Source organism: Vanellus vanellus, assembly GCF_965231255.1.
Source record: "Vanellus vanellus genome assembly, chromosome: 13".
NCBI lineage: Eukaryota > Metazoa > Chordata > Aves > Charadriiformes > Charadriidae > Vanellus > Vanellus vanellus.
The window spans coordinates 10,329,125-10,346,098 of NC_138918.1; the positions used below are offsets into that span (position 1 = coordinate 10,329,125).

Below are 16,974 nucleotides of genomic sequence, written 5' to 3' on the forward strand. Positions count from 1 at the left end.
GTGGCGCTGCCCGTGCCGGCGTGGGAGGTGGGCCGCGGCACCCAGGGAGGGGGCTGCCGGTGCAGGTAGCATGGCAGCCCCCTCCGCCGAGGGAGAATGCGCTTTTCAGGCATCTGCCTGACTCCTCGCACGCCGGCAGCGCGGGAGTGCGTTGCCAAGGCAATGGGGACCATCTTACTCATCCTCCTCGCTATTGTTCTCCTGCCAGCCTCGAGGTGCCCGGGTGGGGAGAGGAGGAGGAGGAGGCAGCTGGCCTGGGATGAAGGCTTTCTGCAGGGAGGGGAGGATGGTCTCCAAGACCCCCCTGGCCAGCCCTGTCGGGGACAGGGACACGCTGGATACCGAGATGCCAATAGGGAAGGGACAAGCAGCTGCCGGCAGAGCTGAGAGCAGCAGGTGGAAGCAAACGCCAGCAGGATGCAACCCCACAGCTCCCCTGTCTGCGGCAAAGTCCTGGCCAGGTGATGGGGGATATTTCGGTCCCCTCCTCTGCCAGGACTTGATCCTGTCTGCAGTGTCCTTTGTCCCCCCCAGGGTCTGTGCCCAGGCTCGGGTCTGATCCTACACAGGGCAGTGTGGGATGTGAACCTATACCTATGTCCCACACCACACACTGCAGGTACGCAACTGGGCCCAGTCAGTGCTGCAGGACTGGGACCAGCACACAGGACCGTGGGTGGGGACACAGACTTTGAAGGGGGGACACACTGATGGGTGCAGCAATACACCCCCACCCCACCCACCCCAGCCACCCATCGGGGTGCCTGTGGGCAACATGAGAGTGCCCCGCTCTGCCCTGGGGTGAGGGCAATGCTTTTTATTTTGTTTCCATATCCTGCCTCCCTATTTTTAGCCTTCGGGGTTTTGTTCCAGCCTGGCTGTTTACTGGAAGGAGCATTTCCAACCTCCCCTGTCTCCAAGCAACCAGGTGTGCCAGCTCCCATGCGCCTGCCTCACCCTATAGATCTATAGGGTCGGGGTGGGGTGGGAATGCTAAAGTTAACCCCAAGACGGTTAACCCCGTCTTGGGGTTAACTTTAACATGCCCTCCCCACCCCGACCCTATAGATCTATAGCTCCTTTCCCAATGCCAACATCCCCACGGCAGGGAGGGGATCCTGACCCTATAGAGTGATGGGGGGCAACTGGGGGGGCTTGGGGGGAATGCTGGAGGTTTTGGGGGGAGATGGTGGAGGGTTTTGGGGGGGCATGCAGGGGAGGCGAGCAGGCCGCCTTCCCCCCCGCAGCGCGAGCGGGAGTGCGTGGGAAGGAGTTAGACAAAGCCTGAGCCCGGGAGCAGAGGCAAGCGCTGCCGGGAGGGAGACGGGGACGTTCTCCCCTCCCCGTCCTCCCCCACCCTTGGGCGAGGGGTACGCAGGAGCCCACTTCCATCCCCGCCGCGGAGGCACGTTGTCCCTTGTCCCTCGGGCCAGTTGGGGTGCACCCCTCCCCCTTCCCGGTGATGCCCGGGGGGGAAGCGGCCGTCTCCATCACCAGGTAGGAGGGGAACTGGGCTTTGTGTTGCTGTCACCCCCACCCACGGGACCCACACTAAGGGTTGGGGACCCCCCGACCAGGCCGATGCCTGTCACCGTGTCCGGGTGCGCTGCAGGGTGTTAGGGTGACCGTCCCTGGGGGATACGGGGTGGTGATGCTGAGGGGTGCAGGGAGGCTGTGGGGCGACAGGGGTCTCCCAGAGTGGGTGACAGTGATGACACCGGGAGGGGGAGGTGGTACCGGGACCCCCATGCTCCCCTCGGCAGCCAGCCCTCCCTCGCCTCCCCACCGCTGCCCGGGGGCGGCGAGGCGGGCGGCAGCCGGGAGGAGCGGCCCGGGGCCGCGGTACCGCCCCCGCCGCCGCCGCCGCTGCCGCCGCCGCCCCACGCATGCTCGCCGCCGCTGCCGCCGCCGCGCCGGAGCCGAGCGGAGCGGGACGGGACGGGACGGGAGGATCCGCCGTCGCAGGTAACGGCGGCCTCGGGGCGCGTGTGCCGCCGCCGCCCGCCCCGTACCGGCACCCCTTGGGGGGGCGGCGGCGCGAGCCCCGGGATGGGCAGCGATCGGGGTCGGCGTCGGGGTCGGCCTCTCCCTGTCCGGGGCTGCCGCGGGGGTGGCTTTGTCCGGGGCTCGGCCGGGGAACCGGGACCGGGGCGTGTACACGCGTGTCCATCCGTGCGTGCGGGTGTGCCCGTAGCCATGTGCTGGCGTGTGCGTGCCTGTACGTGTGCACACGCGTGTCTGTGCGTGTGCATGTGCCTGTGCGTGTGCACGCGCGTGATTGCCTGCGCGGTTGCACACGCGTGTGCCGGGGTCTCGCAGGCTCCTCCGTGGCGCGGCGGTACCGGGGCAGCACGCCCAGCCCCGGGCCGGGCAGAGCGTCCACAGCCCTCCCCCGGCACCGAGGGTGCTGTCAGGGCAGGTCGGGGTGCGGGGCGGCACCCCCCACCCGGGAACGGGGTGCTGCGTGGGAAGACAGGGACGGGGCGTGGGGGTGTCACTGCCTTCGGGGACGCGGCACTGCTGGGTGGCGGCGAGGGGGTCGGTGCCAGCCTGGTCCCTGCTCCTGCCGCTTTCTCTTGGGGGGACTCACTTGACTACAGCCGCATCTGCTCGGCTCTGCCCTCTCTGGCACCCACGAGTGGCCGTGGCTGGAGGCGTGGGATGCCCCACGGCTGTGGGACACGTGTTCCAAGCTCTGGAGGGACTCGCTGGTGCTGGAAGAGCTGAGGGGCTCCTGGAGAGCTGGGGGCTTCCCACCATGCTCATGCTACAGGGCTGCCCCACGGGGTTGGGGAGGGTTTGGGGCCAGTTGGGTGACACCAGCCCCTGTCCCCCTGCTGTGCCGGCGTACCTGCCTGCAGCCAACTCTGCACAGCACGGCCAGAGCTCTGCGCACCCTCGACATGGAGCGTAGGTGCTGAGCTGGGGGTTCCCGTGGCTGGGGGACATGTGGCACACCTGGGTCCAGGGATGCTGGTCCCAGTGAGTGGAGGGGATGGCTCGGACTGCCCTGCGCCCCTGCTGTGCCCTGCAGCCCCTCTCTGCCCCTGGGCTCAGCTCTCTGTCACCCCACGCTGTGCCCAGCTCCCCACAAGCAGCTGGGGGGTGCGGAGCCCCCCCAGCCTGTCAGCCCGGTGCCCAGGGCCATGCTCCAGCTGCCGCTCTCTCCGCAGGGGTGCCCGCGCCACATCCCCCTGCTCCGGCAGCTGCAGCAGCGCCTGGATCCCGCTCCCGGTCCAGCTGCACCGGGGCAAAGCTGGCTTTTACGGTAGGCGGCCGACAGCGTTCCTCCCTTCCTGCGGGGCCAGGCAGCGGGTGCCACCACGCAGGCTGTGCTGGGGCCAGTGGGTGCTCCACGTGGTCGCCCAACCTGTTGTCATGGGTGACGTGGAGAAAAACCGTTGGCAACCAAGGGGGGCTGGGGGTCCGTGTGCTGCTCCCCCCTTACTGCCCCATCCTCTCTCTTGCAGACCCGTGGCAGGACTAGCATGGGAGAAGCCTTCCCCGGGTATGGGCAGCGCTAAGGAGCCCGAGGGGTTGCAGCTACTGAGCTGCCAGGCCGGGACTGAGGACGTCTGTGAGCCCGGTGCCAGCTCCCCTGGCTGCCCACCGGCGGGCGAGTGCTTGCCTGGCTCTGGCTGTGCTGCGGGAGGCCGTGCCATGAGGACCTGCTGCGTGGCTGAGCCAGAGGCTCAAGGCACCACGGCTGGCCCAGTGGTGGAGAAGAAGGTGCCATCGCCGACGGGACCAGCTCCTGGCACACTTCCCCCAGACACCGGTGCGGAGCCAAACGTGGCAGCAGCGACAGAGAGCTGCGGGGAACCAAGTGGCGCTGCCCCTGCCTGTGGTCCCATGGAGATGGGGGTCCCCAGCGCCCAGAAGGAGAACATGTCCCCTGCACCCCCCCTGCCCGAGCCCTGCCTCAAGGCAGCCAGCAAGGATGTGGGGAGCATGCCGGCTCCTGCCAAACATGTGGCGTTTGTGGAGCCCACCGCAGGCGCCAGAGCAGCTGAGCTTCCAAGCCAGGAGCAGCCCCAGGGTGGCACAGGGACAACCCCGGGCGCTGTGCCCCAGCCGAGGGGCAGCGAGGCTCCTGAGCATCCCCAGGGGGGCATGGCAGACCCCCCCAGCACTGGCACTGCAGGGAGCGGGGGCCAAAGCGAGGCAGGGCAGAGCTCTGCCGCCCTGGGCCAGGGCAGAGCCAAGGGGAGCCCAGCCTGGGGTATGGATTCCGGGAGCAGCCAGCAGCCCCGGACAGCCAAGCTGCTCTGCGAGTCCTATTCCTTCGAGGTGACCCCACCGCAGGATGCCGGGACGCAGGACATGGGGACACAAGTGGACAGCCGAGCGTCCCTGGTGTCGGTGGCCTTGAGCCCCATGAGCCCCCCAGGCGGGGCTGCTGCCTTCACCTTCCCCAAGAGAGAGCCAGGCTCCGCTGCCCCCCCGCGCCCAGAGCCTTCCAAGAAGGATGCGGAGATGCAGGTGTCCATGCCCGTGGAGACCCGCTCAGTGGCCACCGGGCCCATGACGCCTGTGGCCAAGTCCCCACAGGCCTCGTACCCTGAGGTGCACGTGAAGGGGACAGTGGCGGAAGAGGCTCCGGAGCCCATCCGGGAGGTGAGCTGGGACGAGAAGGGGATGACGTGGGAGGTGTACGGGGCCTCCATGGAGGTGGAGGTGCTGGGCATGGCCATCCAGAAGCACCTGGAGAAGCAGATTGAGGAGCACGGGCGGCAGGTGGTGATGACCCCTCAGAGCACCCGCGCCGGCTCCATCAAAGGAGCCCCCCGCAAAGGCGAGGCCAAGAGGCAGCCCAGCGTCTTTCGGGCTCTGCTGCAAAACGTCCGGCGGCCCCGGTGCTGCTCCCGCACTGGCCCCGCCATGGAGTAAGCCGCTGCCCGTGCCGGTGGGCTGGGGGTGCTGCAGGGTTTCTTGGGGGAAGTGGGGAGGGGTCCCTGCCCTGGCATCCTGAGACGCCTGCTGCCAGTGTGCAGAGCTCCTGGGGCCAGAGTGATGGAGCACTGCACGCTGGGGCAAGGCATCTCCTTTGCTGGGGTTCCCCCCACCAGCCCGGGGTCCCTCTGCCAGCCTTAGCCCTGTGGAGGTGCCCTGGGACACGAGGCTCGTCTCTGTGCTTGGTGGCTTTTTTCAGCATGAGGAAGCACATGCTCCCCAGCATCTCCTGCTCATGGCAAACATCTGGAGATGTCTCAGGGTGGGCACAGGCAGGTTGCTGCTGGCTCCCCTGAGCTCTGGCCTCACTTGCACCCCGGGCAGCAGCGTTGCTCCCTGTGCTGGAGAGGTGCTGGTGCATCACTGTGCCACCGCTTTGCTGGCCCGGGGCTCAGCCTCGCTCTGACTAGCCCATGGCAGTGCATGCACGGGTCCCCATGGCTGGCCAGGGTAGGGGCTTTCAGCTTAGCCCATCACAGCCCTGTCCTCTCTGCCCCACCACTGTGCTGTGGGTGCCCCAGAGCTGGGAGGACATGGCCACACAGGGCACTAGGACTTATCTCAAATGTGAGAGACTGGGGCCAACCACACTTGTGGTGGAGAGCTACTCATCCCTGTCACCGTAGTTGGAGGCACTTGGGGAGTCTGTCCCCGTGGCCCCCAGCTCCTCCTGCCTGGGAGTGACCATCAGAGCCCATGGCACGTCCTCACTGTAGCTGGCGGTGGGGATGAAGCCAGCCCTGCTGCCAGAGAGGCCCCACGTGCTGGGGACTTGGGCACTTGTCCCTGTGTGGGTCCCTCCGGCCCCACTGGCTGCTCTCCTGTGATGGCAGCCATCAATGCGCCTGCTGCAAAGTGCTGCCACTTTTTACAGCTGGGGTTTTACAGGGCTGGGGGGGAGGGGGGCTTTTATTGAACCATGTTTGCATTTTTGGAGCTTTTTAAGAGACACTTTCAGCTGTGCGCGTCCTGCCTGGAGCCACCCTGGTGGCCTGCGGGGCTGTGACCCTCTTTTCAAACACTTTTCCTACGTTGCCTGGGCCCCGCCGGGCTGGAGAGCATTGGGAGCGAAGGGTCGGCGTGCAGGGGATGAGGATCCCCGTGACTGGGTGAGCATCCCCACGGCCGGCAACACTGCGGCGTCCTGCCAAGACACAGGACCTGGCCTCTCCAGCCTGGCTCAGTGCAGAGCACTGGCCCTGCAGTGCCACAGCAAGGGGGGCCCAGGCCTATGCCCAGCAGTGCCTGATGGGCAGGAGGCTGCAAACAGGGGGGTGCCTGGGGAGCTGCACCATCCCCTCTGGGCAGAGGTGCAGGAGGGCTCGAGGGCAGAGGGCACTGGGGGCACCAGTGCAGCCGCTTCCCCTCTTTAAGGGGTAAGCCTTGTCTCCCCAAAACCCCACTGTATACCCTGGGCTTGTTTTAGCTCTGCAGGGCTGTCTCTTGCCCCAGGGGGGTGGTGTGTGTGCGAAGGGCTCGCTGAAGCACCAGCTGCCAGCCATGGCCAGTGCTCTGTGCCATGGCACTCACCGGGAGCCAGCTCTGCTCAGTGCCTTGGGCTGCGGGAGCAGTACCACGGCCACACGGGGATGACCAGGAGCCCTGGGGTATATTCTCCTCCCTGCCCCGAGTTGTCCCGCACCTCCAGCCCTGTGTTGCTGAGCTGCAGCACACCGGCGCTGCGGCTTCATCACCTACTTTCTTCTTTTTTTTCCTCTTTGTTTCTTTTTTTGGGGGCGGGGGGGAGGAAGGGGGCGGGAGGACCAACCTGTCAACGTGGATGTTGGGTAATAAAACCTTGCACAAACCTCTGCATGGGGCTGCCTGCACCTCCTTCCCCTGGGGCTGAGTGGGGCTGGGGCACAGTGGGGCAGCCTAAGGAAGGGTCCCAGGGACAAGAAGCCAGGCCGAGCCCTGTGGTGGCATTCACCTCTGCTCTGACACCAGCCTAGCCCAAAACCAGCACCTTGTGCTGGGGGAGATAACCCCAAGCTGGCTGAGCCCCCCTGGACAGATGGGCTGATGTCCACAGGACACCGTGACCCCCATGGGACAGGTTTATTGCCAGCCTCTGAACACATAGTCACCAAAGCAGCTGCCTGAGTCCCGCTCTGGCCTCCCTGCACCCTACACACCCGCTCACAAGTCGGTGGTGGTGAAGGTGTTGTTGATGTATGCTGTTTTGGTGGGCTCCTTCAGCTTCAGGGCGGCCACCAGCACCTCCTCATCGGTGGGGTCCATCAGCTGTGCTTTGCCTTTCTGCAGGAGGAGAGTATGGTCAGAGGAGATGGGGACAGATGAAGGACAGGGACACTCTGGTCCTTCCCAGGAGCTGGGGGGTCTCAAGGGGATGGAGAGGAAGGGATGTGAGGGGTCCAGGAGCCCAGGGACCACAGCAGAGGAGATGCAGGATGTGGTGGCAGGACTCCTTGCTGGGCAGCAGCACGCTCACCTTGGCCTCGAGGTTGTGTTCCCCAGGTGCATTTACTGCGTTTTCATCCAGGGAATTCATGCTGTGGAGAGTGGAGGGTAGGGGGTAGAAGAGTGCCCGGGCACTGGCGGAGTGGGGATGCAGGGTGATGGCCCTGTGGCCTTCAGGACCTGCCCACAGAGCTCACCTGGCCACAGAGATGGTGTCCTCATGGAAGCCCAGGTCATGGGAGGGATCGATCGAGATGTTCAGCATGGGGTTGGCCCTGGCCAGGAATGGGTGGCAGGTAAGTCACTGTCCCAAGCCCGGGGCAGCCATGTTGCCCAGGCAGGAGGGTTGTGACAGCGAGCCCTGCAGTCCCTGGGTGTGGGGACAGCCTGGGCTCTCCCCTCCTGCTGCAGGGAGCCCCCCACTCACCCCTCTGCATTGTACTGGTTGGTCCCGGGGATGCCGGCTCCCTGCTGCGCCATGGCAGGGCTGAATGTCGTGGCCACCTTCAGAGCCTTCATTGCGCTCAGCTTCCTCTTGTAGCTGCAAAGCCCAGGGATGGGGTGTGAGAGGGGCAGGGGGGAGCCGGGTTGTGGCATGGAGTGGGCAGGAGTGGGATGGAAGGGAGGAATGGATCTGGGGGTGCTGATGAGGATGACGGTGGTTGGGGGAGGCAGGAGGGGTTGTGGGCAGTGCAGTACCTCCTGGTGGTGAGAACCAAGACCAGGGTTATAATGAGGATGAAGATGACCAGGAACGCTGCCAGCCCTGCGATGATGCCGATCAGCTCTGTCTCCCTGGTGGGCTTCACCACCTCCCCAGGGCCCTGGTACAGAGCAAGGGTGAGGGCACAGTCCTGGCTAGTGGACACCCCCCACCTGGCCCCACATGGGTCTGGTGCCCTCTCCATGTGGCCCTTGCCCAGCCCCACTCACGATGACAGCCAGGCCCATTTGCACCAGCTCAGCCAGGATCAGCGGGTCAGACTGTATGAGCCTGCCAAGGAAAGCGGAGGCGTGAGCGGCTGGGCCAGTTGGGATGCGTGGTGGTGCCCATGCACAACCCCCACCCCGGTACGCACACACTCAGCTGGTTGACGTCCAAGGCAGTGCCATTGCTATAGACAAAGTATGCCTCCATCACTGACTTGGCTTCCACCCTGCGGGATCAAAGAGATGGGGTGAGTGGGATGCAGGGCACAGTGCCCCCGGGTTCACCCTTCTGATGCCACCACCATGTCCCCTTCCCCACCACCTGCATGGCCTCACTCACTGGGAGGCACGGGTGTCCTCCACGGTCCTGATGGCTGCCACGTAGACGCCTGCCTTGGTTGCAGTGGTCAGGGCCCTAGGAACAGGAGGGATGGAGGGAGGCTGGGCTGTGGATGCTGCTACTCTGGATGTGGGCACGGGGAGTGGCTGGGCCCCCTGCAGCCACCGGCTGTGGTGGGGACCTGCCTGCCTCGGTCCCCTTCATGGTCTGTGAAGCTGGGAGACGTGGTCAGTGGGTCCTGGCCTGCATGCTCATGTCCCCTGCTGCAGAGCCATGCACCTCCCCAGCCCAGTCCTGCACCACTTACACTTTGATATTTTCAGAGTTAGCCTGCACTTTGTCCACCGTTGTCACGAACTGGAGGCGCACGCGGTAGCTCTGATCCACCGCAAAGATCTGCACAGGGAGAGCAGGGCTGAGCGGGGCTGGGCAGGGTGGGGGGCATGCCCGGCGGAGGGGGACAGGCATGACACTCACATTCAGCACAGTCTGTGCTGTGTGCACTGGTGGCTTGCTGTCCCGAGCCTCCACTGTCACCTGGTACTCCCCTTTCAGTGAGCTATCGAGGTTGCTGGCCACCCTGTGAGGACGGGCACAACAGCAATCCCATGGGACATCCCTGGGAGAGCATTGCCATCCCTCCAAGCTCCACTCTGCCACCACGTCCAAGGCAGGACCCCAGGATGGCTTTGTCCCCTTGCCAGCCTGTCCTGGCCATGTCTGCACCTCTGCCTTGCAGCAGGCAGGAGCTGAGCCACATTCTCCCCACCCTGGCCCAGACCCATGGCCTTACTGGATGCTCCCGACGTAGCCATTCTCCACTGGAGTTGTCTCCACTTTGAAGAGGTTTGAGAAGGGCTGGCTGACCCCATTGTCATCCACGAGCACCACACTGACAATGGAGAAGACGATGGTTCCCTCCAACCCCGAGTCGGCATCCGTGGCCTGCATGGACAAAGCGTGGCAGGAGCTCGGATGGGAACGGCCACGGCTTGCCCACAGCAGGGACAGGTGACCCAGCTCCACAGACTCACAGACGCAAGCACACAGCTCCTCACCTTCACAGTAGCCACTTGCAGGTCCACAGGAGAGATTTCGGGGACAACCACTGCCGAGGACAGGCAGACAGCATGGTCATGCTGGTGTGCAGCCAGGCTTGCTGCAGACCCCAATGGGCCCGTACAGCCCCAGGGCTCAGCAGAGCTCCAAGCTTCCCCCCCCCACACTGCTGCCCTCAGCCCCACAGCCTTCATGGAAAGCATTGAGTAACCCCAGCCTGGTCCCTGCACCTCTCACAGCCCTGACATGGCTGGGGGAAGGTCCTCACTGCCAGGGAGCATGGCAGAGCATGTGTGTGTGCAGAGGAGCCCACAGGACGCATCAGGCCTGGCTGCTCACCAAAGGTCTCCGAGATGGGCAGGAACACTGGCGTGTTGTCATTCACATCAGTGATGAGGATCCTCAAGGTTTCTGCAAATGCCCCAAAAGCAGACCTCTGTTTACCAACATGGCAGCCCTGCAGAACCCTCCTCTGCTTCCCCTGGGAGTCCCATCCTCCCAGCAGGCTCAGGTTCCTGTGGCAGGGACCAAAAGAGCTGGGGACACCCTCCCTCCATTGCCAAACTACCCGGCTCCCACCCTACTCCCCACAGCTCTTTCTGGGAGGTCCCACCTCCCCCTGTTCCCGGTGGCAGCAGAAGGAGCGGGGAGTGGGTGTCATACTGTTCTGGCTGTAGCGACTGCCCCTCTCAGTGTACAGGTCTTCAGCTCGCAGTGTGAGCTCCACCACGTCACACACCTCGTAGTCAATGTCTGAGCTGTTCACCAGCACCGAGCCGTTGGGTGCCAGCACAAACCAGTCCCAGCACACCTCCCCAGCACTGATCGCCCCCTTGAAGCAGGCAACTGCCAGCTCCTCGAAGACCAGCGAGTGGTTGGTGTCTGGGTCGGAGGCGACCAGTGTGACGACCAGACCCTGCTGCGTGCCATTCTCCTTCACATGCGGGTTCTCTGGTGAGACAGGCAGGATGGTGGGAGGCTCGTCATTTACATCTAGGACGTGAACTACCACTGAGACGTTGGCAGTGTCCCCCATGTTGTCTGCAGCCGTGTTCTGTGCCACCACCACCAAGGAGAAGAACTTCTGCTGCAGGGTATCGTAGTCCAGAGACATGTCGGGGTCCACGGACAGCTGCCCACCGTAGTGCCCTGGGCCCAGTTGGGATGAGCGGATCAAGAAGTTGCTGGAGCCACTGCCCCTCTGAAGTAGGAATGAAATGCGGGAATTGATCTCCGTCTGGTCAGCATCTGTGGCCTCCACCACACCCACGGGGGACCCTGCAGGTGGAGACAGACACTCAGTGGCCAGTAGGCACCAACTCTGAGACACCACTGGTCCCACCAGCCTGGCCACACAGCGTCTACCTGGAGAGTCTTCAAAGACTGAGAACTCATAGGACTCGTTAAGGAACATGGGCACGTTGTCATTTATGTCCTGCAGGAGATAAAGTCCATGGTTGTAGCTGCTTCAGGAAACAGGATCCCCCACAGCAGGCTGGGGACAGGAGTGTGGACACCTGCCATCCCACAGGCAGGAGGCACACAAGCTCTGTTCTGCCTCCCTGCATCAACTATTCCCTCTGCCCTCACAAAAAGCCTGAGGGCACAGTGACCCTGCCACAGCCAGGGATCCCATGTTCCCTCCTTACCCTTGCATCCCGGCTCCAAGCCCCTGCCTGCCCCAGCACGCCCCTACTTGCGCCCAGGGCTCACCCCCACAGTGATGGTGACGTTCACCGAGGTGCTGAGCTGTGGCACGCCATGGTCGTACACCTCCGCCGTCACCACCATCTGCCCCCTCTCATCTTCCAAGGCTTCACGGTCCAGTGGCTCCTTGCTATGCATCTCACCTGTGGCCTCGTTGATAGTGAAGTTTTTGCTGAATGGTCCTGGCAAGATCCTGAAGCCCAACTTGCTGTTTAGACTGCCAGGTTCATCGTTGTCGATGGCCTGAAAAGGTCAGGGATTGGAATGGGGCTGTCCAGCACCTTGGGGACTGTCCCTGCTCCTCTCCGACAGTCCTTTGTCAACCCCTCCACCTCCATTGGTGCAAACCTGGATCTGTGTTGTGACATTCTGTCCTTCTTTCACTGAGATGTAGTAGGAGCCAGTGATGATAGGTGCCATGTCGTTTTCGTCCAGCACGGTGATCTCCAGCACAGTGGTGCCCACCAAGTTGCCCCCATCCTTGGCCTGGAGGTTGGCGTAATAGATGGAACGAGTCTCCCGGTCCAGAAAGCTCCCATTCTGCACAAGCACTGCCCCGGTCGTGGCATTCACAGTGAAGATTTGACGGCTATGACACACACAGAGATGTCACCAGGGCTCAGAGCTGGAGCCCCCTCGCCGGGGCGATGCCCTGCTCATGGCTGGCCATATTCCTACATACATGGTCTCCGGGAGCAGCTGGTAGGTGATCTCCCCCAGGACACCGCTGTCCGGATCATAGGCCTAAAACATAGAGAAAGAAGCGTTCAGTCAATCCACCTCAGCCCCCAGCGCAGTGATGAGTCCGGGGCACCAGCTGCTGGCAGTGAGCACCCCAAAAATGTGGCCCTGATGGGCACAGGGCCTCACACCTGTGTGCCTGCCAGCACCGTCTCCTTCTCGTGTGCACAGAGAAACCAGTGCCTTCAGCACAAGCTGCACCAGCAGTGCCAGGCATGCTGAACGCCCTGCTTGGGGGACATAAGCTGTGCCCGCTCCCCGCCCAGTGCCTGACCGTGATGTTTGGGGTGATGACGGTGCCAGCAGGGCTGTTCTCCATCACGCTCAGGTTGTAGGTGCTCTGGGGGAACTCAGGGATGTGGTCATTGCTGTCAATGAGGTTGATGGTTACGGTGGCTGTGGAGCAGCAGTCCATGGGTTTCCCTGTGTCGTTAGCAATTATCTGCAGGACAGAGAAGGGACAGTGTCTCACATGGGTCCCCAAATATGAGAAAGAGACCTGTCACACTCAAACCCAGCTCCCCTGCACAAAACAAGCTGCCAGGGCAGAGTCATAATCTGCTCTGGCTTTTGAACCCTGCAGGAGGAGAGCTGTGTCATCCCTGTGCCCCGCCATATGCAGGGAGCAGGGACTGTCTCCACGGCGAACCTGCACCACCATGACATGGCTTATCTCGTAGTCCACAGCAGATGGCTCTAGCACCAGGAGCTGGACTTCCCCTGTGCCCACGATCTTTGGTGGAGAGACAGTGAAGGTGTTGGCATTCGGACCCTGCAGGTACAGCTCATAGCTGCTATTGATGCCCTGCCAGGGAGAGACACGAAGGAGTGAGGGTGGATGGTGCAGCCAGGACGGGCACCTGCACCCCAGCCTAGCTCCCTAGAAAAGCTCCCACCTTGTCCGGGTCATGTGCGACGATGCTGAGGTTGGACACGGGCAATCTGGAGGAGGAATGCTCTATGATGTTGCCGCTGAAGTTGTTCTGGGCACTGGTGGAGAAGTTGCAGCTGGGGAGGGAGCAGTGGTAGAACTGGGGCTTGTTGTCATTGACATCAGTCACCATGACTGTCACCAGGGTGGTAGCCTGGGCCACCTTGCCGTGGATATCCCAGTTCTTCTCACGTGCCTGAGCAGGAGAGAGTGGGTTGGAGGGGCCCAGAGAGAGGAAGAGGATGGGGTTCCCCTTGCTGCCTCCTACTCACCATGACTTCCAGCAGCACCTCCTCGCTTGGCAGCTGCTCACGGTCCAGAGGCCCATTTACAGTGATGGTGCCCGTCATAGCATTGATAGCAAAGGGGACACTGGCATCTAGGGCAAGGGGACAGCAGGAACCAGCTGCAGCCACTGGGAAATGCAGGCCTGGCCCTCTCTCCCACTGGCAGCACCCAAGAGCGCAGAACCAGTCCCAGTGGTGCCCCTTGCTGCCTGCTCACCCCCCCCGCCCACCCCCCTGCCCCCTCACTCACTGGTGATGCTGTAGGAGATTTCATCATTCACCCCCGTGTCTCTGTCCATGGCACTGACGGTGAGCACAGTGGTGCCCTGTGGGGACACGGCCATCAGGGCAGGACCCATGATGCCTCCAGTCACCCCCATGCCCCATGGCCCAGACACCCTGGGGCGTCAGAGCTCCCAGGGAGGGCCAGGGGTAAGGACATGCCACTGGGGCGGGCAGGATCCTCACCAGGGCACAGTTCTCGGGCACAGAGCCGGAGTAGGGCTCATTGAGGAACCGTGGGTCCTGGTTGGGCAAGTCAAGAATGGCCAGGGACAGGTAGGTTGAGCTCTGCTGGAACACCAACATGTTGTGCAGCATCCCCCCGCCGTCCTGGGGAGTAGAGGACCCGTTAGTCCCACAGCACCCTTACCTGGCAGCCCTGCACCCCTGGCCCGGCTGGACCCCACCTTGGCGAGGATCTTGAGCTGGTAGAAAGTGTTCTTGGCATAGTCCAGCGAGCCATTGAGAATCACGTTCCCGTTGGGCAGGATGTAGAAGAGCCAGCGATTCTTCGTGCTGTCCGGGACCACCTGGGCAAGGGACATTAACCTGTGCCACCAAGGCAGGGAGCAGAGGTGCCCCAGAAGAGATGGGTGCTCAACCCCTATTCTTATGCCAGGCTTGGTCCATGGGCTGTGGGAACTCCCTACCACCTAGCTCACCCCCAACTTGCAACAGTTCAGTGCTTTGCACCCATTGCCCAGCAGGTTCAGAGCCAGCCCTTCTGACCCAACACATACCCCTGCTCCCCCAGAGCCATGGGACTGCCCCCTGCCATGTACCCCAGCACCTCTGCCCCACAGAGGTGGCTCAGGGACGGGTTTCAGGTATGGCATGCCTGAGACTGTGATGTGCTGCTGCTCTCCTGCAGGCATGGACCCTTCTGTGGTGCCAGGGAGTGGGCAGGCTCAGCCAGGGGAGATGCCAGGGCCTGGCCTGGCTCATGTGGTTGAGCCATGTCGTCTTCCCATTGGTATAGAGCACTTGCTGGGGAGGTCCTGGGATCTCAGCATCCTCCTGCCCCGCCCCGAGCCCCCATCCAGGGCAATGCCTGGGAAGCTGGGGTTCATCCCTGTGCTCACCTCCTCAATGCTGTAGCTGACTTTCGAGGCACTCCCAGTGTCACTGTCATTTGCAAACACGGTGAAGATGACGCTGTTGAGTGTCATGTTCTGGGCACACAGAGGGGTGTTGGTGGCATTGTCAAGGAGAGCAGGGGGCTGGTGCTGAGCCCAGCCCCTGCCAGCACCCCTGGGGGTGCTCCAGCCCCGCAAGGCTCCAGGGGCTGCCCAGTGCCGTGGGCCACACAGGGATGAGCTGCCGCCCTTGCTGATGCCGGGTGGAGGCCAGATGCCCCCCGCCACCCTCCCTGGGGTCCCTGGAAGCAGGGGCCGCACCCCAGCCCTGGGGCTGCCCGAGAGGGGTCGGGATCAGCCCCACATCCTGTCTGAACCCTGATCCAGCCTCACCCAGCCCGGGGCCGAGCGGCAGCTCAGGCACTCCCTGATCAGACACTCATCGTAAGGGCAGAGTCCCGGCCATGTAACAGCAGTGACTGGCACAGAGGTGACCGTTGGGAACTGCCCCGGCACAGAGAGCTCCCAGGTCAGCTGTGCTGGCTGCACTGTCACCCCACGCCCAGGCACACCGTCACCACACGCCCCAGCATGGGGTCACCACATTCACGGTGCACCAGTGTCCCGCTACCGGCACACCCATGCCACAGGAGCCACCCAGAACCCCTTCCCTGCTGCCTGCGGGGCCAAGGTGTCCTGGGGAGGTACCTCGGGGATGGAGGCTTGATATGGCAGGTGCTGGAAGACTGGGGCGTTGTCGTTACGGTCTTCCACAATGACTGTGAGCTTTCTGGCAACCTACCAGGTGTCAGGGAAGGCATAGGGTGAGTGTGGGAGACGGTGCCCAGCAGAGCTGGGTGTAGGTTCGGCACCCCGCACACACCCAGCTTCGCAGCCAGCCAGCGTCACCCACCCCTGGGCAAAGCCCACCTCCAGCCCTCTTCCCCATCGAGCCTCATCCACAGCCCCTCTGAGACCTTGCTCCCTTCCCCATCAACCACTGCAGCCACCCAGCCCACGCCTCGGCACTCACCGGTTCGTTTATCCCATCAAACACCTTGACGACCACAGTGAGCCTGGGCATGGTCTGGGGGGGACACAAGGCAGGACTTGGTCAGGGCCAGGGAGACCTCCATCCTTGGATGGCTGAACCCCAACAGCCTCTGACCAACTACCCCTCTGGGATGCTCCTCCCAGATGGCTCTCCCACACAGAGACGGGCTTTGATGCCAGGGAGTGACCCCACAGTACTGCCATGAGCAGCTCTCCCCCAGGACTCACGGCTTTGCCCTCCATCTGCGTCACCGCAGACCCCCCATCTTGGGCAGGGACGTCTGCCCCAATCTCTGCCCTCACCTCACGGTCCAGGGAGTTCCTCAGTGTCACATTGCCTGTGTTAGCTTGAACAGAGAAGTAGAAGGTCTCGTTGATGCTGTAGGTGAGCTTGTCCCCGTCTATGTCAGTAGCCTCCAGCTGGAAAGCGTGCTGGCCTGGGGACACCGGCAGTGTCAGCCCTTGCCTGGCCCCCCCCCCCCCCCCCCCCCCGGCTCCTCCTCCTGCACCCCAGGGCCTCCCTGAGGCTGCCCCACTCACCCAACTCCAAATCTTCAGGCACGTAGACAACAGTCATGTTGAACAATGGGGCTGTGTTGCCTGAAACTACAAGGAGGAGATGTGCTGAGCACCACCCCTGCGATGGGCTCTGCCTGCACCCTTGAGACCAGCAGCACCTACCCAGCTCCAGCCCCAGCTCCTGGCTGTGGTTTGGGTCTCTGTGGGAAGCAGGAGAACCCACTACCCCTCACCTTCATCATGCACATCCCACACCTCCCACCTCCACACCACGTTTGACCTCCAGCTGCAGCACCCATGCTGGATGCTATCCCTGCTGCCCAGCCCTGTGCCCGCTCTGCCATGCCCTGGAGCAGGCAGGTTGCTGTTGGGTCTTCAAGGTGCCAACAGGGCAGGCAGCTGTTTTGGGGATCCCAGCTGCCCTCAGAGAATTTGAAACAAATGCTGAAGACTGAAAGCACCTCCAATGCCTCCCAGCCACCCATGACAATTGCCGAGCAAAGTCCTCACCTGCTGTCAGGAGGAAGGGGAGCAGCACCAGCGAGCGCCATGCCATCCTGCCGGCAAGCCTACGGGCACACACCAGAGAACCAACGCCTGGGGCTAATGGCTGCCTGCTCTCGCCAGCCACCCCAAATCCCTCCTGGGGATCAGTCCCCAGGGCAGGAGGGGTTC

At 63.3% G+C, this 16,974-nt stretch overlaps 1 protein-coding gene across 1 annotated transcript; it reads right to left on the reverse strand.

The window, feature by feature from the left end:
- Positions 1-7,092: 7,092 nt before the first annotated feature.
- On the reverse strand, positions 7,093-16,855 carry CDHR2 (cadherin related family member 2; the record flags this gene model as incomplete). The annotated part of the gene is made up of 31 exons (XM_082490210.1): positions 7,093-7,212; positions 7,406-7,466; positions 7,572-7,649; positions 7,802-7,915; positions 8,074-8,198; positions 8,308-8,368; positions 8,454-8,531; positions 8,645-8,719; positions 8,952-9,040; positions 9,122-9,224; positions 9,438-9,589; positions 9,703-9,752; positions 10,043-10,114; positions 10,367-10,981; positions 11,069-11,138; positions 11,417-11,653; positions 11,759-11,999; positions 12,093-12,154; positions 12,426-12,593; positions 12,801-12,956; positions 13,048-13,278; positions 13,355-13,461; positions 13,620-13,695; positions 13,838-13,981; positions 14,059-14,181; positions 14,734-14,823; positions 15,436-15,525; positions 15,761-15,814; positions 16,009-16,217; positions 16,321-16,386; positions 16,810-16,855. The coding sequence occupies 31 exons, from the start codon at positions 16,853-16,855 to the stop codon at positions 7,093-7,095; spliced, it is 3,963 nt and encodes a 1,320-aa protein (XP_082346336.1).
- Between the last annotated feature and the right edge of the window lie 119 nt (positions 16,856-16,974).